Source organism: Mytilus californianus, unplaced genomic scaffold, assembly GCF_021869535.1.
Source record: "Mytilus californianus isolate M0D057914Y unplaced genomic scaffold, xbMytCali1.0.p SCAF_5, whole genome shotgun sequence".
NCBI lineage: Eukaryota > Metazoa > Mollusca > Bivalvia > Mytilida > Mytilidae > Mytilus > Mytilus californianus.
In genome coordinates, this window is record NW_026262701.1 from 35,119,097 (window position 1) to 35,147,054 (window position 27,958).

The 27,958-nt window shown below is 32.2% G+C and overlaps 2 protein-coding genes across 2 annotated transcripts; both read left to right on the top strand.

Moving 5' to 3' along the window:
* Positions 1–4,337: 4,337 nt before the first annotated feature.
* On the top strand, positions 4,338–9,657 carry LOC127701959 (tetraspanin-18-like). Its single transcript, XM_052205934.1, has 4 exons — positions 4,338–4,465; positions 7,328–7,516; positions 8,275–8,358; positions 9,538–9,657. Exons 1-4 carry the CDS (start codon positions 4,439–4,441, stop codon positions 9,655–9,657), a joined length of 420 nt encoding a protein of 139 aa, XP_052061894.1. The 5' UTR covers positions 4,338–4,438.
* A 3,471-nt stretch (positions 9,658–13,128) lies between these two features.
* On the top strand, positions 13,129–27,078 carry LOC127701465 (tetraspanin-9-like). The gene is made up of 9 exons (XM_052205332.1): positions 13,129–13,294; positions 14,276–14,404; positions 16,507–16,740; positions 17,732–17,806; positions 20,494–20,595; positions 21,613–21,804; positions 22,600–22,683; positions 24,000–26,604; positions 26,954–27,078. Exons 2-8 carry the CDS (start codon positions 14,345–14,347, stop codon positions 24,117–24,119), a joined length of 867 nt encoding a protein of 288 aa, XP_052061292.1. The 5' UTR covers positions 13,129–13,294; positions 14,276–14,344; the 3' UTR covers positions 24,120–26,604; positions 26,954–27,078.
* The last annotated feature ends 880 nt before the right edge of the window (positions 27,079–27,958 follow it).

A 27,958-nucleotide genomic window follows, 5' to 3' on the forward strand; every position in this document is an offset into this window, starting at 1 on the left:
TAAGTTGGAAGTGAAAGCTAGATTTTAGGATGAAATGAATGGTTTAATATGACTTGTGTCAAAATCTCTAAGATGACGGATAATTAATTGGTGTACGTCATGCACATCGATATATGTTTAATCTTAGAGAAGATCAGATTCAGGGTCAGGAAAATCTCAAAACAATTAAGTTTTAAACTTTTCACGAACATGTTGGCCATGAAATCGTGAAATTAAAACTCCACAAAAGAAACCACTTTACAAGTGTCTTCATCCTTTTTATATAAGGGTGTGTTATCCTATATTTTACATTAAAAAATAATCTTGAATAAATTACTTCATACCGTGTTCAATCGAGTAACTTTTTATTCAATTTTTCGAACACATTAATTTTAGGATTTCCAAATGCAAAAAACATTGACACATTTTGAAGAGAATCAAACATACAGCCCCCGTCACACTAGACCAAGACCACGAAGATCCCACTACGATCTATAAAAAATAAGATCGCGGTTAGATCGTGCTATGGTCGGCTTGAATATTTATTATTTCATAGTTTTCACGTTCATACCATGACCTTGCAATTATCCTGATAAGATCCTGCTACGATTCCACTACGATGGTAACACGTTCTAGTTACGATCTTGTCTCGCTTTTGCTACGTCTGATAAGACCTAAACACGACTTACACGATCTCTATACGCTTCTACCAAGACCTTCCCGATCGCATTATGATCTCAATACGAGTCTACTACGAACCACGACTCCACTCTGTTTCACCTAAGTTGTCACTGCGCTCTTCGTCCCTATAAATATCTTGACTTTCCCATTGTACACACCAGTTTTCTTAAAAAAACATGCCTCTTAAGGTATCAAAACATATTGCATCCGTTTTTTTTTTCATATCAACAGAATAAAGTCATGCAATTATCGTGGCTAGGACGTAGTAGTATCGTAGTAAGGTAGTACAAAGACGGCAAGCGCGTAGTAGCAGCGTGCTATTGTCTTTCTCATCGTAGCATACTCGTATCAATCTCGTAGTAGAAGCGTAAAAAAGACGAAGTGAAAACGGGAAAGTCGCAGTGAAATCGTAGAAAGGTCGCAGCGAAATCTTTTCCATTTGGCCTCCCGATTGCACTACGTTTCCAATACGATGCTTCTACGCTAATCAGATCTTACTACGTCCTTACACGACATTCCTAAGCTTCTACTACGACTAGTTTTGGCCACGACTACACTACGAATGTTTTGAGCATGTTCTAATTTGGTCGTGGACCTCCACGACCATGAAGACCTAGGCACGTCCTTACTACGACCACCACGATCTTACTACGACTTCCAAAGTCTTTCATGATTTCTGTGATCGAAGCGGGATCGTGGTCCTAGTGTGATGGGGGTATTAATAGAATCACAGAAAACGATGTTAACACATCCTATCTAATTATTAATATTTTCCAATAGCAAACTTTCACATTCAAATAAACCGTATGAAGCAAATGGCCAACAGAAAAACAAACATTTTACATGTTGAATTTGAATTGATCTGATTTGAATAAAGAGAAGTAGAATACTGCATTATTACATGTGATTTGTTTTCGATTAAGCATTCCAATCAATGTTTGAAATAGAAATTTAGCTACGAATATAAATGATATGAATAATAGGCTGTGAGGTAAACATCAATAAAACAGATCTCAATTCTTATTTCCTTTTTTTTCTTGTTTGCAGTATCTTCTTTCTGTAAATCATTCCTTAAAAATACCATTAATCTTCTGCAGACCAAGTGTATATCATAAAATACTATGGAGGTTATGTTTCGATTTGAATAAAAGGAGATGTAGGCATTCGTGGACGGGAAAATAAACCAACAATATAAGTATAAACTAGGGGATAACATACAGTCTTCAACAATACACATATGTCTATGCAGTATGTCAGATTAATGCGACGGTAGTTTACCGATGTTCAAATCCCATAAATCGATTAGGAGACACATCAAAGTAAAAAGCAAAAACTGAGAGATTCCCATGAACTTCAAAAGGAGCAAGACCGGAAGTGGTCGAAACGGTGATAACATATCTACTATGCATAATTGATCACCCACCATGACAATTCTCACTCAGTCAAAATGTTATAATCGGAAATAGTACACAAAGGATAAAATTACAGATCTAAAAATTAAAACATAGATGGTCTCGAGTCTATAAAAAACAGAAACCGGGAGCTTAAGATAAGCCAGTCAACCTGTCTATCTTTCCTTTATATGGATCTTTGAATTTTGGCTTTAATACAAACATTTAAGAGCTTTTCAGCTTACAATTAATCAAGATGTTAGTATACAATTTAAATAAAAAGCGTAGACTAAATTGAATATATGCTGAATTAGTGTTTTCTGCTTCCAAAGTTTCGACGTCATTTTGCTACTTTCTCGACATGGTACTAAAGATACTAATTTACTTTTTGACACATTCCCCATTTCCATTCTCAATTTTAATTAAATGATTGATCTTGATGTAACTGCAGGCCGCTGGAGGAGGAATGATTTTTGGAGGAATGTTGCTTAAATCAAATAGTGCTACTATCGGAGGTGACAGCTTTCCATTGTTGGAGGATAAAATTCTTCCACTACTTAAAAAAGTTGGCATTGGACCAGACTTTGATATGGAAGAGATCTTCGAAATTGTTGCTATGGCAATAATAGCAAGTGGTGTGGCAGTGGCGTGTGTTGCTTTTATAGGATTTTGTGGGGCCTGTTGTAAATGGAGACCTTTCCTCATACTAGTAAGTTCAGCATTTATATGCGCTTGTACTTGCCGCACTATAAACTGATTTTTCTATATTAATATTTCACCATTAAGTATGGTCCTGTCTAAGTATATAATTGAAGTTTTATTGGAATTCGAGTAGAATTTAACATAGGGATGTAAATTCCTGCATGTGCTAAGTAATTGCAGATAAACTATAGGATCTTTGTTGAAAAAATAAGAATATATAGGATTGATAGGGCAGATAGCAACGAGATAGTAACCAAACAACACAATCAAACATAAGATATACATCTAGAGGTCAACTTTCTGTCTTCAATAATAGTCAGTCATCCATATCAACAACAGTCTAGTGAATTCTATCAAGCACATAAAACGATACATTGTAACGCGTGCTTAAACTATCTGTAATTGGCTAAACGTATACCATAGCAACAAGTAGCAACATAAACAACCCATTGTATTCGATATTTATTTATTTTTAGTATGCAATTATTTTATTATGTGTTTCTGCCGGAGAGATGGTTGCTGTGTATTATCTTATGGAGGTGAAAAAAGAAGTACGTATAATTTTTAGACAAGAAGCCTGTTCAACAGTTTTCTTAAAAAATCAGAATTATTCGTAATGTAGGTATTCATTCTCAGTTCAATCTTTGTTTTCTATGGTCTCTCTTCATAATTTGGCTCGTCATCACACATCCATAATCAGACATCTGCAAAGTTTACAATTTAGTAAATGCCATCTGGTCGTCCTCTTATCCGAAATTTTATTGGTAAAAGACAATGGGATGAAGAAAACGGTTTTCATTTTGGATCACTAAATCTAAGGACAATGCAGCAATTTGTAAACTGATAGTTGGCCAAAATTGCGATGTTTGATGCTTTGAGGTTTTGGAGTCGCAGTGTCAACAAATAGCGATCAATTTTGGTGAAAGTTTCGTTTCCGCACAATACCTTTTGAGCTATAAATCAGATATTTTTTAAACTGAAATTTGGGTCAATTTTTGTTTTTCTATCATTTGACATAAATTGTAACAGACTTTTACAGTTTTCTTGACGAAAACCAAAACAAAAAAGTACCCGATATAAGAAAATTTTCCTCTAATACAAATATATAAAGTAACACTACTGTTTCACCTATATGGCATATGAAAGTTTGAAAATACGAGACGCATTCAGACAATTACTACAGTTCCAAACTCCATTCTTTCAAAATATCTTTGTTATTGAGTTATTAATGGGAACTTAATTAACACTTGTTATCATTGCAAAAGTTTATGGTCGCCATCACAAACTTGCCCATCGTAATCGGATGGGAAAATTGTAAACCTTTGTATTATAAAACAGTTTAAACTTAAATTTTCAAATGGTGCTGGTTGAATGTAAAACGAGAAAGATTTTAACTTATCTGCAGGTAGTTCAGAATTCATTTTAATCAATAAATATCACATTTTTAATTTCTAACACAATCATTGTAAAAGTAATGAAATTCTTTAAAAAGAAGTGGGGTCTATTCTTATTATACAGATTTTGGCCCACTGTGTCGAGTCTATATAACGATCTCACAGTTGTTAGATTGATTGCGTTTGCTTTATTTTCCGTTTTCTGTCATATTTTAGGTAAACAAAACCGTTGAAGGGACATTACTTGGTTTGCTGTCTACTTATGAAGGAAACGTTGGTGGAATTATTACCATGGCTTGGAACGGTCTTTTTGTTACTGTAAATATCAGAAGTTACATCTAACAATATATTGTAGTTTTTAGAGTAAACACTAAAGAGATTTATCTTGGTGAACTGACTTTAAATAAAGCTAATACTAACAATGAACACTGCCCTGTCCTGGATCTTGATATCTGTGTCTTTAACGGGAAGCTTGATACCAAAATTTATGATAAAGCAGATGATTTTTCATTTCCTATTGTTAATTATCCATTTTTAGATAGTGACGTTCCCTTGTCACCATCTTATGATGTTTATATATTTTAAGGGCATACGATACAGTTTTGATCCGACTGTGATTTTTTGCATACAAGCTATTTTTCACCTAGTCAATTCAAATATGTAATAAAAAATATACCTTTATGTGCTACTTTTAGAGATAAATGGGGTCGAAATTTTAGAAATTTACTGGGCATTTCGTTTTCTTGGATATTTCTATCCAATGGAAAAACATACTTAACTTTTTTGTTTCAAAAGATAAACGCAAGCGGAGTTTTGTAAAAGCATCTGGGATATCTTCTCTACATAAATGTGTTTTGACTTTGTGTAACAATTTTTTGGAAATAATTTATTTTTATCATATTTTCATGGTTTTAGTAAAAAAAAACGTCATTTTTGACTCTATATTTATCTAATTTAAAAAACTTTCATCGGTGATTTGTTCATAAAAATTTTCACAAATAATCTTCATACATAATCAAGCCTAATGTCATTTTAAAAAAAAGGTTTCCATGAACTCGTTTTCAAGTTAAACCAGTCTGAATGATAAAAGTCAGTCGAAAAATGCATCTTTTCTCGATATGTCACAGTTTGACGTCGCGAAAAATAACATTTTACGTTAGCGACGTCATTACCTCCCCTGTAACAGTATCGTATGCCCTTAACTTGTTCGATTCGCTCGTGTATGTAACAACGTATTTGATTTTAACGAAAAAAATATCTGTATTAACCCGGGGTCACACATTCACGATTTTTACTGCCGTCCATGATAGGACCATTCCCGATTAAAATTTGTCAGAAGTCTGATCAAGATCCGATTAATCGCGGCTGGAAATTAAAACTTTAATTCAAATTTGTAAAAACATTTATTTAATCACGACAAAAATCGGATATTGTTCAGGAAGCGTTCAAATTCAGCCGTTTCCAGCCGAATTTGTCCCGATTATCCCGTTCTCAATTCGATTTGTATCTTTCTCATGGTAAAAAACGACCGAAGATATCCGTTAGAAAACCGTTTCATGTGATAGTCCCGTCCTATAAAAAAATCGTCCTATTCGGGATGATCAGGAAAAACCGGAACGCAATCCTAGCACAGTCGGCTGTACCGCATTGCAAACGGCTTTGTCGGGACTCCGTCGTATCGTGTTCTGTAATTGTCGGGACTCCGACGTGGGTATTATTGCCGAATTTCATATTAATATCGGGACTGTTCCAGAACAAAGACGGTTCACATTCGGTAAGATCTGGATGCTATCTGGACTCAATCGGCAAAAAAAAACAGCAATGACAAATTTCTCCAGATCATGCCCGTTCCCCAGGACACCGACACCTTTTTTTAAATTTTAGTTCTTTTATATGCTTCGGAGTTTAGTGCTTTTAAAAGAAATTACTTATTATATACATAGAGAATATCATATGGCTTTTTCAATATCACATCCGTATAAACCCGAGACACCAATATAATCCCAAGAGCTCTGCTCGAGGGATTATATTGGTTGAGGGTTGATACGGTATGTGATATCGAAAAAGCCATATCATATACACTTTATTATATACCTCAAGTAGATGTTTTTATGTGATATGACGTTGTACAGATTAGAAGTTTGATAAATATAGATTATAACATGGCCTTTTTCATATCAGACCCCTTATCAGCCCTAGGTCATGTTATCAGCCTGAGAGCCGACAGGCTCGAGGGATGATTTTGACCATGGGCTGATAAGGGGTCTGATATGAAAAACGACATATTATGTTCTTTTTATCGTATACTTCAGCAGAAGACATACAGACAAAACTATTTTTAAAACTTTGAAACAATGCATTTGTTGTAATATTTGTTTTGTATTTTTTAAATAATACATTTTCCTGATCAAGGATTTGTATAGTGACAATATACAAATCGTTGTCTTGATTAATATTTTCTTTTTCTCCAACTTTGTTATGTTTTACTTAAAAAAAACGTACCATTGAGGTACATTTTCCGGAATTTGCCGAATGACGTCGAACTGTCATGCGATAACGTTACAGAAAAGCATGCGATAATAACCGGAAGCAGTTGATATGAAACGGAAGCAGTTGATATAACCGGAAGCAGTTGATAACAAAAGTCATATCACACGGCTAAGGCAATTCTTCAAATTTAATGAATAAATATATGTACAAATAAGTTTTATCATGGGGTACAATTATACCATTATTTTCTATAAGTATATGATAAAGCATTGCGTGACTGATATTGATGACGTGACGTCATACAGATGACCCACAGATTAAAGGTGTGATAAAGCCTTTGCAACCGTGACTGATATCGATATCATCACGGATGGCTGATACAGCACGATTGCCGATGCCCGTACTACACATACAATTTATCTGTATTTGCTGCTAAGTATATAATAAATCATAAATATCGAACTTGTAATCTTGCCCTCAGGCAAAGTTGACCTTTGATGGTTTTTGCTATTCTTTTAGGTCCTTTTTGGTCATATAAATATCGTCAAGTATTTATAATCCGTGACTTTTAATTTTTTATTTGAGCGTTCATGATGCAGGTAAACCCGTAAAGTGTTTCGAATTAGGACGTACCAAATTTATACAATGTTATTTTTATTTTGTAACTCACACCAACTTTTCATTTATAAGTTTGAATGCTGTGGAGTGAACAAACAATCAGAAACAGATGATTTTTCCATGTCAATTTGGAATTCCACCCGTGGATCACAGATTATACCAGGGTACTGCTGTAAGGAAGCAGATTATCTCTCTGGGCTACTGTTGGCCGGTAAAGAATGCACCACCAATCCAACATCATTGAACTCTTACTATGGTGAGGTTTGTATATTTATTTCGCATAAAGTAAATTAATATTCGTATTATTAGAAAATTATGCAATGACACTCAAACCTGAGATTCAACTGGTCTTTGTGTGTTTATGTATTTTTCTTAATTTGGTTTGTTTCATATCATATAAAGAGAGGGATGTCGTAATATATTAACTAATATATTTTCAGTTTTGTTCTAGCTGGGCATACTTTTGGGTGCAAATGCTCTACAATAAACTGACAGACACAGATATGTGTCACGTTGAAATTTGAATGAAATATGTACACTTGTCAAAATAAAAGGATCGCCATCCTGACTACAGTACATGCAACATGTATAAACTATGCAAAAGTTTCATGAAAATGAGACGTACCGATGCTATTACAACTGCATACCAGAGATTATTGACTATTCATGGTCTCTCTTAAACTGAACTAATAACAGACTTTTACTTTATAAAATTTCCAAAGTTATTAGAGCAGCTGAAGGGCGGTATCAAACAATACTCACTGAAATAAAATTTTGTAAATGTTCATAGAAGTGCATACAAAATATCATTGACATATAATAAGTGGTTCCTCTCAAACTGACAAAATAACAAACTATAACAATCGTTGATTTCGCTGACGCCGATGTCAGAAAAAGCACGACGAAGACAAGACAATCCAACGAAGAACGTTCAAAGGGCTTGAAAACCATATGATCAGAATATTTGCCCAGCTATTATTTTTATCTTATCTTAACATATGTATGCCTGATTATTTCAGGGATGTTACACATCTATCGAAGAAGCAGTCGAGGAGTACAGCAGTATATTCATTTCTGCATCATTTGCAGTCTTTGCAGTTGAGGTAAGATAGATCATCACAGACCAAGGACAATTTGATAATCCTTTCTGAGTAACAAAGAATTTTTGATTCATAAGGTCATTAGAACTGAAATAGATCCGATGATTATTCCATAATTGGACATGATATTAGAAACATGAGACACAGGTTTGAAGCTTGTACCTTGTTCTGATTTATGCACAGTAAACAACTTGGTTGTCGAAAAAAACTAAAAGCGCTAGTAACTAAAATATGAAGTTACGAAAAATAACCCTAAGATTTTCTCCATATACATGTATCATGGCACCTGCTTAATATTTCTGAATATGTAAAATGAGTAAACGTGTGTTCAAGCAATACTAGTAGCTAATGGAAATCTTCTTTCTTTTAGTACACCATTAGTATTTATATCTCCGCTGGTGACGACAATCCAGCATTTTTAACAGAAACCACTGCATTTTCATAATATAAGCGGTAGTGCTACCATAAATAGAACATACATATAGCATAAAACATTGATACATCTCTGATTCAAAAATACACCATGTCATATAATAAAACAGCAATTAAAAAAAAAAAATGTAACAAAATTTCAGAACTGTGTAATAAATTATGTTATGGATACCAAACACTGCAAATAGTATGTTGTCACTTGTCGGGAATGCATACTGATGACCCCTAATTGAAGTATCTGTATTTTATATGCGAGTGCTTCCTGGTATCTGAAACGGCCTTCATTTCTCTCTTTTAAAATGTTTATTTATATCAATATGAATAACTGGAGATCTGGGGTATATGCCAATGAGACAGCAATTCATCAGAGCACACACACACACGCACACACACACACGCACACACACACACGCACACCGTGACACACACACATAAGAAAAGATATCTAATGGTCGACCTACGGTCTACGATAATACAAAAAATGACTATACAATTAATGACAAGTTGACAATAGGTTTAATAGGGGTCACCAAAGATCTTCCATTAACACACAATTCTTGCAAGAAAAAGAAACATTTAGATGTATCCAAAGGCAACCACTGCAACACACATAACAGAATCAAACAAATATAAAAGTCATAATGTGCGCTTTTGTAGTTAAAAGTGTTGGTATTCAAGGTAGAAAATGCTTGTTTTTGCCATATGACAGTATATGACAGCAATTTTTTTTTGTTTTACTTGTTAATATAGATGATAGCAGTTATAGCATCGTTTTGCATGTGTCGCCAGATATCTGCTGATCTGGAACATTCAAACAATGAGAGAAAGAATGCCAACAAGAGATGGATCAAACATAAAGACAATGCTTAAATACATTTTCAAACGATTTGTTTTGAGAAAAAAAAAGTCATTTGAAATTAATGTGGAAGTATATTTCCTAAAAAAGATGTAATTGCGTATTATCAAAGATAATGCATTCATGTCAAAGCTTTCAATCTTTTCTACAATAGTATGTTCATTCAAAGATTTATGTAATACTATGTAATTATGATTTCATTCATCTTTTAATAATAAAGAAACCTACTTCAATAAATCAAACCAGTAAAATATATTATATCAGAAGTCCATCACTAAGAGTTAAAATTGATTAATGTATGATCAGTAGTGAATCGAAATGTTTTCATGCTTATACAAAATATATTATGAAAAAAGTAAAATACCGAAAATACCGAACTCCAAGGAAAATTCAAAACGGAAAGTCCTTTATGGCAAAATCAAAAGCTCAAACACATCATACAAATGGAAAACAACTGTCATATTCCTGACTTGGTACAAGCATTTCCTTATATAGAAAATGGTGCATTAAACCTGGTTTTATAGCTAGCCAAATCTTTCACTTGTATGACAGTCGCATAGAATTTCATTATATTGACAACAATGTGTGAGCAAAACAAACAGACATAATAGGTAAAATTGTCAAAAATTGGGGTACAGCAGTCAACATTGTGTTATAATCTTATTCACTATAAAAACAAATAATTATTTCAACAAAGAAAAACAAAATGGCATATAGACACTCTATAGAAAAAGTACATAAGCACAAATGAAAGACAAGAATACAAAAAACGACCATGATAGCACAATAACACAATGACGGGATGTATAAATACCGAGCCACGTCAAAAGTATATTAGCAAAAATGGACTAAACAGTAAAGGTTAAAAATATACAAAGACAAATAAAAAGAACACTATAACACGTAATTAAGATGATAAACAACGTCAGTACCTAGAATCTATACTTCAAGACCATCATGTATTATTTGTGAAGTTGATACGGAATATTTATCAACAAGGTTTTGGTATCATCCAATGAACTTTTTTAGGAAAAGGACGATACTTTGTTTGATATAACCCTGGTTCATCAACTTTCTGCTCAGACACTGGTGACGTTTTATAAAGTCTGAGTAGCAGCTGCAAGCTCTTGAATACCGAATGCGTTGGGAAATGAAATTGAACATGCATCTGTTATCCAATTGCATCTTACTATTCTGTAAACAAACCGTGGATCTCAACAAGCATTGAAATGTTAACAAACTTGCATAAAAACATACCAAACAAGTTATGAATGAACCTAGTTTTAATCAGAAATATCATTGATTAGATCAAAACTCAATAACAAAATTGTATGTATCCTGTGATATAAAGTCTGGTTACGTATTATTCTTCCGTTTGCTACTTTTTTCGTCCTTGTCAAAGTAAGTCCAGGACTATTTCGTCTTTATTTCTTTGGTTTCTTGGTCACTGTTTCTCTGAATTTATCCTAAAGCTACACATATATTTAACCATAACCAGATCAACATTTGGTGTCAGTAGAAAAACGTTGACTTCTACTTTATATCTTATATGTATCAATAGTACAAAAGGGCGATTTTGAAAAGTCTAAAACGATATGATATTTGATCAAAATCTATAGTCTTGTCATAACGAATCAGTCTATTAAACTCTTGCATTGGGATTGCTTCCCTCTAATATTAAGACATCTATGTCGGTAAGTTTATCCGACTAACCATCAGCATATGCCCGATTCCATAAATTTGGGAGGCAAAATATACATCCTGCTACTTCTTTTTACATTTGTTAGTGAGTCTTGCAATAGCAGATTTAGAAATGAATATGGTTTAACCATATTCAACTGACCAAATTAATAAAGTTTTAACCATCAGTACAATTCTTTAACCCTACTACATGACCAAATGTGCAGTTGCAAGTATTTTGGTCATGCACAGGTAAGTTCAGTAAACATGTCGGATGGAGGATCGCGGATTAGGAAGGAGATATCTGGTCTATGACGAGCAAGTAGTAAATTAAGACAAAAAGAAAAACAACAGAACAGTCAATGTATAATGGCGACTGAAGAGCTGGTAAAGTGATGATTTATATTGGTCTTCCCATGAAAACACTGTTAGAGTAGATTGTAAGATAGTATAAACATGAAACATTGATGTCCAGTACACAAGACACAGGATACTCAAAACCAACAGCTTAGAAAGCCAAATGCATAACACATTTGTTAGGAACAAATACGATCATAATTTTTTGCAGTTTCATTATATACATAAAGTCTATACTATCTATATATTTACCTTATGGAACGACATAATCTTGCTTTTTTAATTAACATTATTCTGGTTTTTAATGAAAAAAAAATAGAAAATCGATCTGCAAATATCACATAAAACAGAAGTCATTGTTTGACAAGACGCAGATGAATCTTGAATTTCATATAACAAATCGCATTTTCGTACACGTGATTTCCTGCATTCAAAACCGATCATGTAAATTTCATTGTAGTTAAGTATACAAAAACTGGTCTGTCTAGATGTTTAGATTTAGACATCTTTCTGGTTTGTAGTCTTAGCTGATAAAACAGATGAAAAAAAGTAAAAGGTATTCCACACTTATGTAAAACTTTGGACGTCGTTTTCATAAAAAAAAACACCCCACCAGACGTTGACTGCTATTGTAATTTAGTATAATTCATTTCAATGTGCAAATCTCATAAATGCTAACTACATTGTAATACGGCACTTACGTGAAATTTTGTCCCGTGTTTACAATAACTTTAAAAGGATAAAAGGAATCGCAAAAAAATACCGTATAGTACAACAGACCGCATCAACAATCAAGACCCCGACTCCTGAAAAAAACAGCCAAACAAACAAAGATACACAACAACGAACAACACATTGTTAAGACAGCCTGATGTGGCACAGGTTCACAATGTGCTGAAGTTCAAATAGTTTTACATGCGCTCAATCCACCACCTTTGCATATCTATATGATATGTCGTAAAATCCTGTGTTATATCAAAATATACATACCACCAAGATGGATGGAAATAAAAAAAAGGGCATATACTTTGTAAAGAAGGTTCAAAATCATTAAAATATATAGAATAAGTATGCCAGTCAAGTATCACATTTGGTCCCATTTGTAATTCCTCGTCTACAATGATGACACCAAAACAGCCAAACAATACGTGAAACAAAGCCAGCGTCTGGTCTTCCTACTCTAAAAATCTGTTTTCATATTTTATGAAATATTATCTTTTTTAAATATAAAAGCACGCCCTACAAATGCATAGCTGTGAATGCTATACTAGTGCAACTATATTTTCGTTTGGGAAAAACGAGTTTTGCATTTCCATTTGCACTTAACTGTTTATAATTAATAAAAGATAGAACAGTATATGTTTTCAACTTATATATCGGTCACTGTCCAGTGACCTTTATAAATATTTAAATAGTAAACACACCTACAAAGTGTGTATTTCTACCAGCTTTAGTTATAAATGTAATGGGAAAATATCCATTAAAGTTCTATACATACCTGGGACATAAAATCACACTACTATATAACTAAATATTTTATCTGATAAAAATGAACTATTATGGAAGATGAATGCCGGATAATACGATGTTTGCATATGACTTATTACATCACAGGTAAGTAATTCAAGTTTCTATGCAAATAATAAACATTTGGGATACGATGGCACTTTTTGATGATATTTATTTTCAACCATAAATATGAATAATCGACTTTGTCTGAATCAGTCTTAGAAGTTCTGCATCATGAACATGTACAAAATATTGCATTTAAGGCTTTTTCACTGAAATCAATACTCACTGTAAACTGGTTTGATATAAACATGACGGTCATATAAAAACATATATACTAACGGTATACCGTCAATTATACATAACGCAGTTTTTTTATTAATGAATTTATAAAAATGCATATAATTTTCATGCCTCTACTCACAGCACACCAAAATGGATTTTTCACCTGAACAGACAACAAGACACTATCAAGCACCAATCTTTTTATGGAAAAATCTCTACAGACATTATTAAATCGATACATGATTGTAATGTATAAGTTACTGTGAGAATTTTTTTAATTCGGCTTGATTTACCCTGAGTATTGCTTTATAGTTGAAGACAGTCGTTGTGTAGCTGTCTCATGGACATGTAACCCATATTTCGTCTCAAGAACAAATCTTTCCGCTTAACTTAATTGGATGTAAAACAAGTTTAAATGTGAACAGGTATATTTATTTTACCATGACATGTAAAATAAGTTAAAACTATATTTATTGCCAAATGTGTTTGTTTATTTAACTATGTATACGACTAGTTGTAAAACAAAAAAGTTCCTGGGCCTTTTAGTACAATACGCACAATTATAGTCTTTGTTGGTTTTCTCTTCTACTGGGAAACTATGTATCACTCCATATTTCTGATTCTCTTACCTCATGATGTAATTTCAAATAATAATTGTAAAGGTCGCAGTGCATATTTTAAGTAATCAGATTCATATGGCACCATCCGCATAGAAAAAAAACCAGCAAAATAATTATTGACGAATAATTTATATAATATACAGTTCACAATGAGTTGAGGATACATATATTTCAATTTCAGATAACAGTGGATGGACGTAAAAGAAACATTGGCAGCCTTTATATAATAGGAATTATTCAGGTCCTCAACATGAACATCTTTGGTACAGCTGGAATGGTGTTCCTCATCGTTCTCAATATTACATTTGTTGTAAGTTGATATTAACGATTTCTATCGTATATCCTCATAGGCCTGGATCCGAGATCTAAGTAGTTTATCTACAGAAATTTCTATAGCCTATGAACACTGAGGTTGTTAGTTCTTATCTCGCTGGTAGGAGGTTTGTTCGACTTCGATCTTAATTGACTAGGATTGCCAGTTTGCCTGCTGAATGTCGGTGTTTCTTTTCGGGTACCGCAGCTTCCTCCACCAAAAAATAAAAAAAACTGACCGCCACGATATAGCCTAACGTGCTGAAAGTGGCGCTAAACACCAACAATCAATCAATCATCAATTGTATAGTAACCTTACAAAATGAGAGACACAATTAGTTATGTAAAACGTTTGCTACTATTTTTGGTGTGGAAATGTGATTTTATATTTAACATTTTTAGAAACATTTGGATTGTGAAATTCATTAAAACATGTATCACCTCAGAAATAACTTTTTATACAAGATATCAAAAAATTATATTAGAATCTGGTACTATACATATACATATACTATACATATACATATACATATACATATACATATACTATACATATACATATACTATACATATACATATACTATACGTATACATATACATATACTATACATATACATATACTATACATATACAAACGTAATACCGAAGAAAGAAAGGCCTAACACAACAGACAAAGACAATTTAAACTCATTACAAGTTTATATCTTCTCGTGGTATTTTACTCATATATAAATTTTTAAATAAACATATATTATATAATAAAAATTGTATACTTGTGTTTAATCCATGAAATCGCCGAAGTGCTTTAATTTCTGACTTTTAATAGGGTTTTTAATTCAATCTGCCGACAATTATGAAATATTAGTGTTTGTATTACTGGTCTTTTTTAATTCATGTACGCTCAAATCAAAACGTTTTAGAACCCGAATACAAAATAAGTAACATACACAAGGGATCCAGTTTGAAAGAGAGAGTGGAAACTGAACCTATAAAAATAACTAAAATAAACTAGTTAAAATTGAATAAGCTAGTTAATTTTGACTACAAACTGGATGTCGTTGGACAAAAGCATTATGGGGATGGATGAACAAGAGACAAATTCCCGCCATTTACCTAGAACAACCAAATTATACCAAAGCAACACCGCTTTCATTGCTGTTTTCAATGAAACCTTGTCAGTTACTAGATCAATTAAAGAACTCCAGTAGTCAGTACTATGTCTTCGTTAATAGCTTGAAATAAATGATGCATTTTCTCCCTTGATAATTAACATTATGTAGTTGCAATAGTTGTATACATACAGTACATAAAACTCTTCGAATACCCATATATCCAGTGTCACTTAAAGTCCTAAGCATGATAAAATTTCCCGAGTCCTATCATTTTCAAAAACGAAGTTTTCGAGCACACCGTACTAATTGTCATGGGAACTTTCAAAACAAACAAATATTGTCTACGTGTGAATACAACAAATTAAAAGTTATGTCGACATACAGGTCGAAATATAAAAAGGCATTTATTTTTGTTACAAAAAAAAAATATCCGTGAAAAGGTAACAATCCCGTTATAATATTTTATTAACAATTATAAGATTAGGTCAAATCGATTATTTCACATACATGTACATGTATATGTGGTGTTTTATCGATTCAACTGCATTCTATACTTTTGTTCGAATAAATGTCGTTTTGATTACTCCAAGTGGCTTAAAGTCAAAAGCATTTATCGTTGCTTCATATCATTGGATTTTGTTAGTATTTTTTTATTGATTTTATCTGGAGTTCGCCACATATCACATATAAATTAAACAGAACAATTTAAGTGAGGTTTGTACGTTAGGAATTTGTTCTAAAAGCAACATTTTCAACTAATCTTAAATTTGCATATACAGCTGTATAACCATGAGAAATAATATCGTGAATAAACTTTCCATAACTAGGAAATATAGGGACCATAAATCTTAAACAATGAGTTTGGCATGAAAACTGTGAATTTTCGATTTTTGGAATATTTCATTAATGAATTGTTACATATCACAATACTTGAAATATCGGAGATTATATATTCTATTACGTTTTTTAAATATTTTCTCCTTTTCAGATCCTAGGACTCGGTTTAATCATTGCTGGTGGCATGTTACGAGAGAAAAGTGAGACTGTCAATGATAAAGTTTTACCACTTCTGAATGAGATAGGAATTGGTCCTGGTTTTACAATGGGAGATTTGCTGGAAGCAATAGCTATACTTGTCATAATCATTGGGATAATAGCCTTTACATTATCTACGATCGGAGGTTTCGGAGCCTGTTGTAAAAACAGAGTATTATTAATAATTGTAAGTTACTAAAATCATAACATAGCCTGCTTTCCAATGTTTCATTTCTTTTGTTCCTTTTAATACGTTTTCCATTTTTCCCGTCAAAACATTTGATATCATCAGGGGTTTCTTTCTTTCTTTCTTTTTTATTGATATGGTTGTGTTTCCAAAATGGATTTACGACTTTATAACCATTAGAACAACTAACATTTTTTACCTTTCTGCGTAGACGAATCGCGAGTCTAGCGTACTATATTACAAGCCTGCCACCTTTGATGACTTTTAGAACACGTACACTATTCTCCATCTATTATTTTAAGAGAACCGGTATTTTAGGTTTATGGGTTTGATTGTAAGAGTATGTAACAATTTAAACATATAGGTCAGTTTTAAAGTGAGGTAAAAAAAAGTTTGGGTAGTATATTACTTTTTAAAAATGAAGTTATGCAGATTTTGAGGTAGACAACTTGTCTTTCATTTTAGGGTTTAAACGGGATATATCAATCAAGGAGTATAAAAATCATAAGTCAAAGGACAGAAACCGTGACTAAAAAGGGCGAAAAGACAAACAACAAAAAAGGAATACAGCAAAGAAAACAGAAAATTGAGCAAATAGGCCCACAAAGAGATAATAGTGAACATTCAGTAATTCCTGTGGCTCATACTAGGCAAATTTCAGGTGATAAAATATAAAAAAGAAGATGTGGTATGATTACCAATGAGACAACTCTTCACAAGAGACCAAATGACACAGAAATTAACACCTATAGGTCACCGTACGGCCTTCAACAATGAGCAAAGCCCATACCGTACATTCAGCTATAAAAGACCCCGAAATGACAATGTAAAACAATTCAAACGAGAAAACTAACGGCCTAATTTGTGTACAAAAAATGAACGAAAAACAAATATGTAACACAAGTCTTCCATAATCCTCTCTCTCCTAAAATATCAAAATTATTTAGTAATTCATTGTAAGTGATGTAAGGATTTTAATTTTATTTTCTAGTATGGAATAGGAGTGGTCCTTATTGGAGCAGCTGAGATATTTGTACTGAAAGCATGGACTGATTTAAAGAAAGAGGTAATTGTATGCATAGAAACAGAGATCATCACAGTGACATTTTGGCTACATTAATCGGAGATTAAAGTGTCATTACCATCTAAACCATGGACCATGTTACAAAAGATAACTATTGCATAGAAACATTAAAGTCTTCTAACTAACTAGTATTTGTAAATTTCACGTCATCTTTAGTATAAATTTAATTGATAGTTTTTTGCTTATCGTCAAATGCAAACAGTTCATGACATTTAGGACGAGAACGTTTTATTAACAATACCCGTACAAAAAGGAAGGCATAGCATTTGTAAGGTGGGACAGCCGAGATGAAGGACAGAAAAATATGTTTGCCACGGGAAAAGTGTATGTTGAATATGGGTAGAATATTTGCTCTACGACAAAACACACATGAATCTCTCCAAGAGATGTTGCAGGTGTCCTTGCAGAGCGTGTGACACCTTTCATAAACGAAGTATAGGATTCAATATCCCCATTCCGGTCGAACGTGGCTGCGTTTTTTTGAATGGCGAACGGAAAAAGTCGAGGTGACCATATTTCTATAGCCATGCCAACTGGCGGTGTATGTAACATTAGGCATTACTCTTAAATTTTAGATCCTTGAAACATGCATTAAATGGTATGGGAGTATAAATGAAAAATGGTAAAAAAATTTTCATACTTTGCAAAAATGTAGTATGTGTTGTGATATGATCAAAAATATAATAAAAACGATAGGTCACCGAGCTTGTTTACAAGCTACGGGTTGTGAAAAAATGACACATTTTGTATTGATTATACAGAGAAAAAGCATCATAATGTGAAAAGATGGTAAACTAGATGATAAAACTTTGAAATAAAATATGAGAAGATAGCTCTCATAACATGCTTTCAGAATGCCTGTCTCAACTCAGGAACCTCTAGCCTTTGTTAGTATTGTATGTTTTTTTTTAATTTTGCTTCATTTGTATGTTTCGTAGTTTAGTATGACATCCATTTCGCTGAACTAGTTAACATCATTGTTTAGGGACAGCTGAAGCCCGCCTCTGGGCGCCAGATTTTCTCGCTGTGTTGAAGACCAATTGGTGGCCTTGGACTGTTTTCTGCTCTTTTGTCGGTTGTTGTCTCCTTGACACATTCCCCATTTAAATGAAAATTCTTGAGTAAGTTCCATTCCTACATCGAAATTTGCTAAGCTTATCAAAATAACAGTCTTATTATGTTCTGCTATTTTACAATCGAAGATGGTGGACGACACCCAGACCACATTAAGGCATTGTTAATAGGATAAATAATGAGAGCTAGCGGAGAGTAAGTGACGGGATATACAGATTTAAAAATGTTCAAAGTAATTTTTTGAATAAATGAGATCTAAATCTTTTACCTTATTTTCTATTAATTAATATATTTTCATTTATAGAAAAAAATGGGTTGAATTTGAAAATGAGTTTAATATTAGGATGAAAATGATATACAAATTTCAATAAATTACGTAAAGTATTATCAACCGAGAGAAAGTGAGGTTAAACATAGTTACTACAAATATATAATGCTGCATAAAGTGAGGTTAAACATAGTCACTACAAATATATCATGCTGCAGAAAGTGAGGTTAAACATAGTTACTAAAAATATATAATGCTGCATAAAGTGAGGTTAAACATAGTTACTACAAATATATCATGCTGCAGAAAGTGAGGTTAAACATAGTTACTACAAATATATAATGCTGCATAAAGTGAGGTTAAACATAGTTACTACAAATATATCATGCTGCAGAAAGTGAGGTTAAACATAGTTACTACAAGTATATAATGCTGCATAAAGTGAGGTTAAACATAGTTACTACAAATATATCATGCTGCATAAAGTGAGGTGCGTAAAGTGAGGTTAAACATAGATACTACAAATATATCATGCTGCAGAAAGTGAGGTTAAACATATAGTTACTACAAATATATAATGCTGCATAAAGTGAGGTTAAACATAGTTACTACAAATATATCATGCTGCATAAAGTGAGGTTAAACATAGTTACTACAAATATATCATGCTGCAGAAAGTGAGGTTAAACATAGTTACTACAAATATATAATGCTGCATAAAGTGAGGTTAAACATAGTTACTACAAATATATCATGCTGCATAAAGTGAAGTTAAACATAGTTACTACAAATATATCATGCTGCAGAAAGTGAGGTTAAACATAGTTACTACAAATATATAATGCTGCATAAAGTGAGGTTAAACATAGTTACTACAAATATATCATGCTGCAGAAAGTGAGGTTAAACATAGTTACTACAAATATATAATGCTGCATAAAGTGAGGTTAAACATAGTTACTACAAATATATCATGCTGCAGAAAGTGAGGTTAAACATAGTTACTTCAAATATATAATGCTGCATAAAGGTTTACGGAATGTATATTACAGGATCGCCATTGTATTTAAAGACTTTAAAATGATGTTTAAATGTACAAAAGGGATATAAAGACCTTCCAACTCTTGTTTTATAAGAGGAAGACCAGAAATGAATTACTCTTAATCTGATACATGATTATTTTACAGTTAATATTGAGAGAATTGTTTCATGCTCATTTCTTTCATCGAAGTGAGCTATAAACATTATTTCAAGAAGATAAATGCAATCTGTTGTGCGAGGATTCGGTGTAGTATTATATCTGTGAAAAACTTTGTTTATTTCACAGTTAAATGAAACGATAAAGAGTACATTGTTGAAACTGCTGAAAGATTACGAGGGAAACACTGAGGATATTCTAACAATTGCATGGAATTTTGTTTTTCTTCTGGTAAGCTAAACTTTATTTATCTTCTGGTAAGCTTAACTTTATATATCTTCTGGTAAGCTAAACTTTATCTATCTTCAGGTAAGCTAAACTGTATTTATCAATTAAGGGAGATCATTGTTGATTTTGTTATTGAAATGTATTGAAATAAAAACAGTATTTCTATAAAATTATAAGAACAGTTATCAAGTTCCCCTGTCGCATTGTGTTGTTAATGGACGCATTATATGCTTAAAATATTACTTTGGTTCATAATCATCATCTGCATGCTGTAAGCATGACAGCTCTTACAGTATGGGCATTTATAATGCGTCAAAATTTGCAAAGTTGATTTCATCGGAAAATGCCTGTTCCCAGTCAGGAATATGACAGTTATTTTCCATTCGTTTTTTTGTTGTTGATATAGTGGCGCGTCTGGTTCTGTCAGTTTTTATGGACTACCCCCTTTTTAAAATTTCCGCTGCGGATCGGTAATTTTGTAATTATCATTTTTTGATATTTATATAACCATTTTTCAATGTGTTTGAAAAAAAAGGTGTAATTCTAATAATTTGATATGGCGCTGGTTTTCTCCGTCAAAAAATGCAAGGCGGAGAGCGCTAATGAGGATTTTTTTTACACAATTTATTTTTGCCAAGAGGTACACATTAGTTACATATCTATTTTTACGTGTTTCAGCCAGCATTTGATCTAGTTGTCGTTGGTACATGTATGCATATATATATAAGTCGTAAGATTTGCGCAACTGTACTAATATAAGATGGTAATATACGAGGATGATGTTATTACTGTACATATTAAATTTGCTGGTTGGTCCTTTTATAGACTTCTATATTACATATATATAAACCTTTCATATAAGTTTCATACGAATTCACCATAAACTGTAAGAATGTGACAGGATGGTCGAGATTTGCATGTTCTTCGCTCTAACTCTAAGTCACTACTAGGGACAAAAAAAATTAAAATATAAAAAAAAAACCAATAAGATACAGATAAATTATGGTTCTTATGTTCCAGTTTGATTGCTGTGGAGTAAATACACAATCTTCTGTTGACGATTTTTCAACAACAACTTGGGCATCAACAACACGTGGTACCGACGTCATTCCTGGTTGGTGTTGTAAAGAAGCGAAAATTGACACAGCATCATCACTGTATGGTACAAACTGCACTATTACTCCAACAAGTTCAAATTCTTACTATGAAACCGTAAGTATAAAGAACATCATTATAGACACAATAAGTAACAGAGCACCGTACCGATTTAAGAAAGATTGTGACGTGTCATACATTTACAAGTAGGTAGACGAAATTACATTTATATACAGTCTGAGTAAGAATTCACAAGTTTTTTTCCTTCAATTTTAGTTGAAATAAATTGTTATGGAACCTCTCGGGCTAATCCTATGACAAGTATATATGTGTATGTGTCATTGGCGAAAATGTCGTACTGCCCTCCCAAAAGTGACTTCAACTGCGTAAAAACTTTTTTCGGTTAAAAGCTTGGAACATTTCTCTATAATTAAACAGTTTCTCGTTACTTCCGCCGCAGCGCTCGTTAAGATATTTTTATGCTGCAACAATTGCTCTCCCGTATGAGTTAAACAATTGTTTTACATATAAAGAATTTTCATTTTGATTTCTTTGTCAACTGATTTATTTCATATTAAATGTATTTCAGTCGAGTACTATTTGTACTTTAACTCTTAAGTCACACCTAGTAAACAAACTAGTGGTATCTAAGAAGTGACGAATAATTTTATCTTAGGTAATAATAGAACCAAATATTACTTAAAACTACCTAAACATAATGGTATATGTGTCTATGAATGACATTCAGTTAAAAATTAGTACTACACAAAATCTGAAGACAAGTTACTAATAAAAATTGATGTTTGAGTGTTTAAAATTTTCTAATTATGACTATAATTGATAAATTTTGCAATATGATATGTAATTTAAGATTCCCTCAAAGATCTCGTAAATGTCTTTAACATTTTACAGGGATGTTATACGGCTATAGAAAAGATTTTAACTACGTACAGTACAACATTTATATCAATATGTACACTCATCTTACTGGTAGAGGTGAGATATCAATGTTGAACTTTGTTTAACCAGATATGGTACATGTATATGTCTTTCAGGCAGCTTTTAAACATGGTCAAATTTTAATAAAATTTGATATAAGTGATAGAAAAACCTATAGTCAAGTAGTTTGCAGATATAAAACTGCGCATTTATTATTTTTAATTAATGGCAATAAAAATACATAGATTTTCAAAATGAAATATATTTTGTATTCATCATAATGAAGAACAGGAAAGTCACTAAGAGTATTGTCCAGCAATGATAAGCAAACAAGAAGAAAAAAACTCGTCCAAAAAAAGAGATTTATTTCCCCTTGTTTGAATCATATCAACTTTACGAAACAGGGAAATGTTTGCAGTTCCCGTAATTGAACACACTATTAATATTGACGTAAAACTGAATAAGTGACATGCTTAAATGATTTACAATAACATACTAAGACAGGTTTGGATTGATTGACTGTTGGTTGATTATCTTACATCTATTTAAGAAAATGGGCTTTTAATAAATTCTTATCGTTGTTTGTTTATGTTTTCATGTTTTGACAACTTTTAGTTTCAAGTTCGTGCATTTTCCCGTAGAATGCTTACGTTCTTATGTCATCGTTTAATGACGTGAAATACACCGTCTGACCTCGGGTAATTCATTCATAAAAAGCAAACGACGTGGGAGTAAGATTGGAACAGCCCAAACAATCCATGACGTTGACAATCAGTTGACATTTCAATATATTCATATTTTACCACGGGTGTGTACTCAAAGCGTTTGAAGAACGTCATATTAGAATAAATAATATGCAACAGATTAAAAAGAGAGTAATATGATATATTATAAATTTTAGTTTAAGAATATAATTTATTTTTTTCTTCAACCAAGTTGTGGAAGTTTTCACATTTATTCTTTTAAGAAACAATTATAGAAATATATATAATGTTATTTATATCGTTTTCTTTTTAACCATTTGCACTGTTTAAAGTTCAATTTCGAGCTCGTGTAAACAAAAGACAACCAATTATAAAATCTATTGACATAGACAAAACACGTGCTTCAATCACTAGAATTTTCGATGAAGGATTATTTGTGAAAGAAATGTATGTGCACTTATGAGGAAACACATATATGGTGAGTAAAATACTAGTACAACAAAGTAGTACAATTATATGGTATGTAATATAAATATGTATTATACATACAGCTAATGGATGTTAAGTAAGACTAAGTATCCATCTACCTTTTAATAGTTCATAAAATGGTATTATACTGATTAGTTTGTTGTATTTTTATTCCATCATTTATTGGAATGTTTGTTTTAGATCCTTGCTGTTATTTCTGCAGTTGTTATGGTGATTCAAATATCGAATGACGTCAACTCAAATAGACACAGAGAAGGCATAGTATTGCACAATATAAATAAAACAAGTCCAACTGTATGAATGTTTCTTCTCATGTATCTATTGAATTGGATTGTTAAACTTGTTAAATTTGATATGATAAGTAAAATTATACTTTTTATTTGACGTGTTTTGAATATCTTTCAAGACATATGTGCTCTACCAATGTGCGTGTATGCTTTTTGGTGCTTTAATTCGTGACCCGGTAGGACGTGTCACTACTGCTGCTTCGACATTAAGAAGGACTTGTAAAGAGGGATAGAGAAAAGACTGAAAGGTCGATTCGTGTGATATGAATGTAGAAAATATATCCATACGTTTACTCTGTTATGAAATAAAACATAATTCATACTTAAGCGTCGGAATGTCGCCTGTGTGAAACAGAGGAAAACAACAGGTTAGTCCTTAAATCTATTCCATTAAGGACTCACCTTAAAAGGAGAATAGTTCTTAAGATTCTCATTCTCAAAGAAATTTGTATAAGTGCTTATCTTTTTTTTTTTCAATCCCGGGAATCAATCGTATTTTGTATAAAACACATGCAAGTATTTCCAAATAAAATACTGTTTACATTTAGTCTAGCTCATAATGAAACACAAAGACAAGCGTAAAGATTAGCACACATGTAGACTAAAAGTTTGGCATTACAAACTCTACATAATTTATGATATGCATATATCATTGCAAGTGGATATTCAAAATTCAAGATCCAGCATTTCTTATTAGATCAAGTTAATGGTATAAAGAATAATGGTTGTTTCCCACTTGTTTCTTATGTGTTTTTCACTGTTTGTAAAATGGTTCTTACTTACTTTATATGCGCATTAACGAGATAATTTCATGCATATTAATAAATAAATAAATACAAAAAACAAAATAAATGAGATATAATGTTAAACATGTGTTTACATTGAATTCAGGTGAATAGAAATACAATTGTTAATCATCATAAAACATATTAAAGAGAATGACTACATTTGTTTTTTTTGTAGATTTCCTCGTTTTTCTCGTACTAGTTTATACATAGTTGTATAACTTTTTTTGTAAACTGGTGTTTTAACATTTGTGCGTGAATCTCTAGAGTTACAAAAATCACAATTTCTTTTGTTCTCTCAATTCCACGCTATCTATCTGGTTGAATAAGTAACTATTGATTACCTGTTTAGAATCGGTAATACGTTATTTAATAAATCTGAATATTGTACAAATTCATGAAGAGAACAATTATAGGCAACAATAATTTACCGATGTTCAAATCTCATTAATCCATGAAGAAATATAAATCAAGTTCAAACAAAATCGATGGAATCGCATGAACTCAAAAAGGAGCGAGACCGGATGAGTCGACTAGCCATGTTAAGCTTTCAAAGCGTCTGATATAATTTTATGGAAGTTTGTATTGTCTTACTTAAACCTTTACTTTTCAATATTGTATGTTGCTTGAACCTTAGTCTTGGCTTGTATTTTAATATGTGCTAGTCCCACTAGTATTGTATGGGAATCATCGAAGCATAGTCGCTTGAATACTCCTGTAAGCACCTTATTAACGTCATCGGATTTGGGTAGTTTTAATGCATTTATGCAATAAAGGGTAGCCAGAAGAAGAAGTGTTGCTGCTTTGGTTCCTTTTGTCGGACAGTAAGACCTGTGTTGACTGTTTAGGGTTGGAGATGACCCAACAAGCAGTCATAAATTTAGACGGCGATGTTTCTTTGGCTCCATCATACGGTGTTTATATATCCCAACTAGTTCGTTATGCCCATGTGTGTAGTGATGTCATAGATTTTAACTAATCGTAATCAATGCATGTCTGTTAAATTATTAAGTCAGAGATTTCGTTACCATAAATTACTTAAAACATTAACTAAATTCTTTCATAGATACACAGGTTTTATTAGTTAATTTGGCTGTACTTGTAGAAAACTTATTAAAAACGTTATTTCACATCCTAAATTTTACAGTAATATTGTACTAAAAGCGCGGAAATCACTATGTGATCCGTGTAAACTCATCAACCATTTAAACAAACTTATTAGAAAAGGTTATCTTATTAATTTTGTAATAAGATCTATGAATATTGTTTACATTGGCACTAACATCGATTTTGTCATCAACAAATTAAAAATTACTAAATTTGTATTCTTTTCGAATGGTTTTTGGGATGTACAAATACACATCCACGCTAATTGCAATTGTCTATTATAAGGTTAAATCATAACGATCCTACTGCCTGTCGATACTTTTATTTTGGCATTGCACAAGTCATGTCTTCTTTGACTGTCCATGGCGTTAAAACACTAAATCCCTGGGATGTATTTTAATTGATTTTAGTCTCTGATGCAAGATTTTTATTGTTTACTGTTTTTGGCTTTTAACTACCTTTCAGTAACTGCAAGTACTCTCAAATAGTACTTTCGTGTTTATTTTACCTGTTGACACAATTTGTAATGCATTTCTGTAATTCAGTGTTTACTTATTTTGTGTTATATTTCTTCTCACTATTTTTAAAATGTACCACCTTTGATAAGTATTTAGTATGACTATACATTTTCAGTTCTGTACTCGTACTGTAAACAACAAATTTATTTATTTTGTAAAAAATGTTTCCGTATTCCTAACAACAAAATTATTATATTTAAATTTACCTTACTTTATTAAAGGCCATTTTGTTCCAGGTTAGAGTTGTCTTTTTGACATTGTTCTACATCTTTTTTTTTATTAATATTGTATTTATATTGTGTCATAGATCAAACCTATTCGTTCATTGTATGTTTACTTCTTTTTGTTTATATGTCTTTTTGATCGAGTTAAGCCATTTCAATTGATATTTTATAGTGTGTCTTTTTATGTTGTAATGTTATACACTACTGTTTCAGGTATTTAGTATGACGATAGATTTTCACTTCTGTACTTGTACTCTGAACAACAACTTTATTAATTTTGTAAAAAATGTTTACTTCCGTACTCCTAACAACACAATTATTATATTTATATTTACCTGTGTACGTTGTTTTATTTAACGCCATTTTGTTTTATTGACACTCTTCCTTCATCTTTTTTATTACTACGTCTATGTTATACAGGCACCTACCTTTTAACATTGTATTAATATTGTGTCATAGCTCAAACGTATTCGTTCAGTGTATGTTTACTTCTTTTTGTTTAAATGTCTTTTTGATAGAGTTAAGCCATTTCAATAGACATTTTATAGTGCATCTATTTATGTTGTAATGTTACACTACTGTCTCAGGTTAGGGTGAAGGTTGGTGAAGGTTGGTGCCTGTTAAAACGTTTAAACTCGCTACATTTTTATGCACCTGTCCTAAGTCAGGAGCCTATTGTTCAGTGTTTGTCGTTTGTTTGTGTGGTTTATAGGTGTTTCTCGTTTCTCGTTTTTTATATAGATTAGACCGTTGGTTTTCCTGTTTGAATTGTTTTAAACTAGTCATTTTGGGGCCTTTTATAGCTTGCTGTTCGGTGTGAGCCAAGGCTCCGTGTTGAAAGCCGTACCTTGACCTATAATTGTTAACTTTTTATACATTGTGACTTGGATGGAGAGTTGTCTCATTGGCACTCATACTAGATCTTATTTATATAAGAAATCTAAATGGTAAAGCCTTATGGAAGAAACATAGATAAAAATGTAATCTTCTCTGCACGTTTAAAAATAACAACAGAGAAGCTAGTCGGAGGGGAACCATAACTTACCTTTATAATTAAATCATTGACTATATTTACTTAGCATAGTAAGTCCAAACACAAACACACACTCTCCTACTCATGATATGACCCACTCCAGACCCTTATTCATGATGTAAATAAAGGCAACAGTAGTATACCGCTGTTCGAAACTCATAAATCGATAGAGATAAAAACAAATC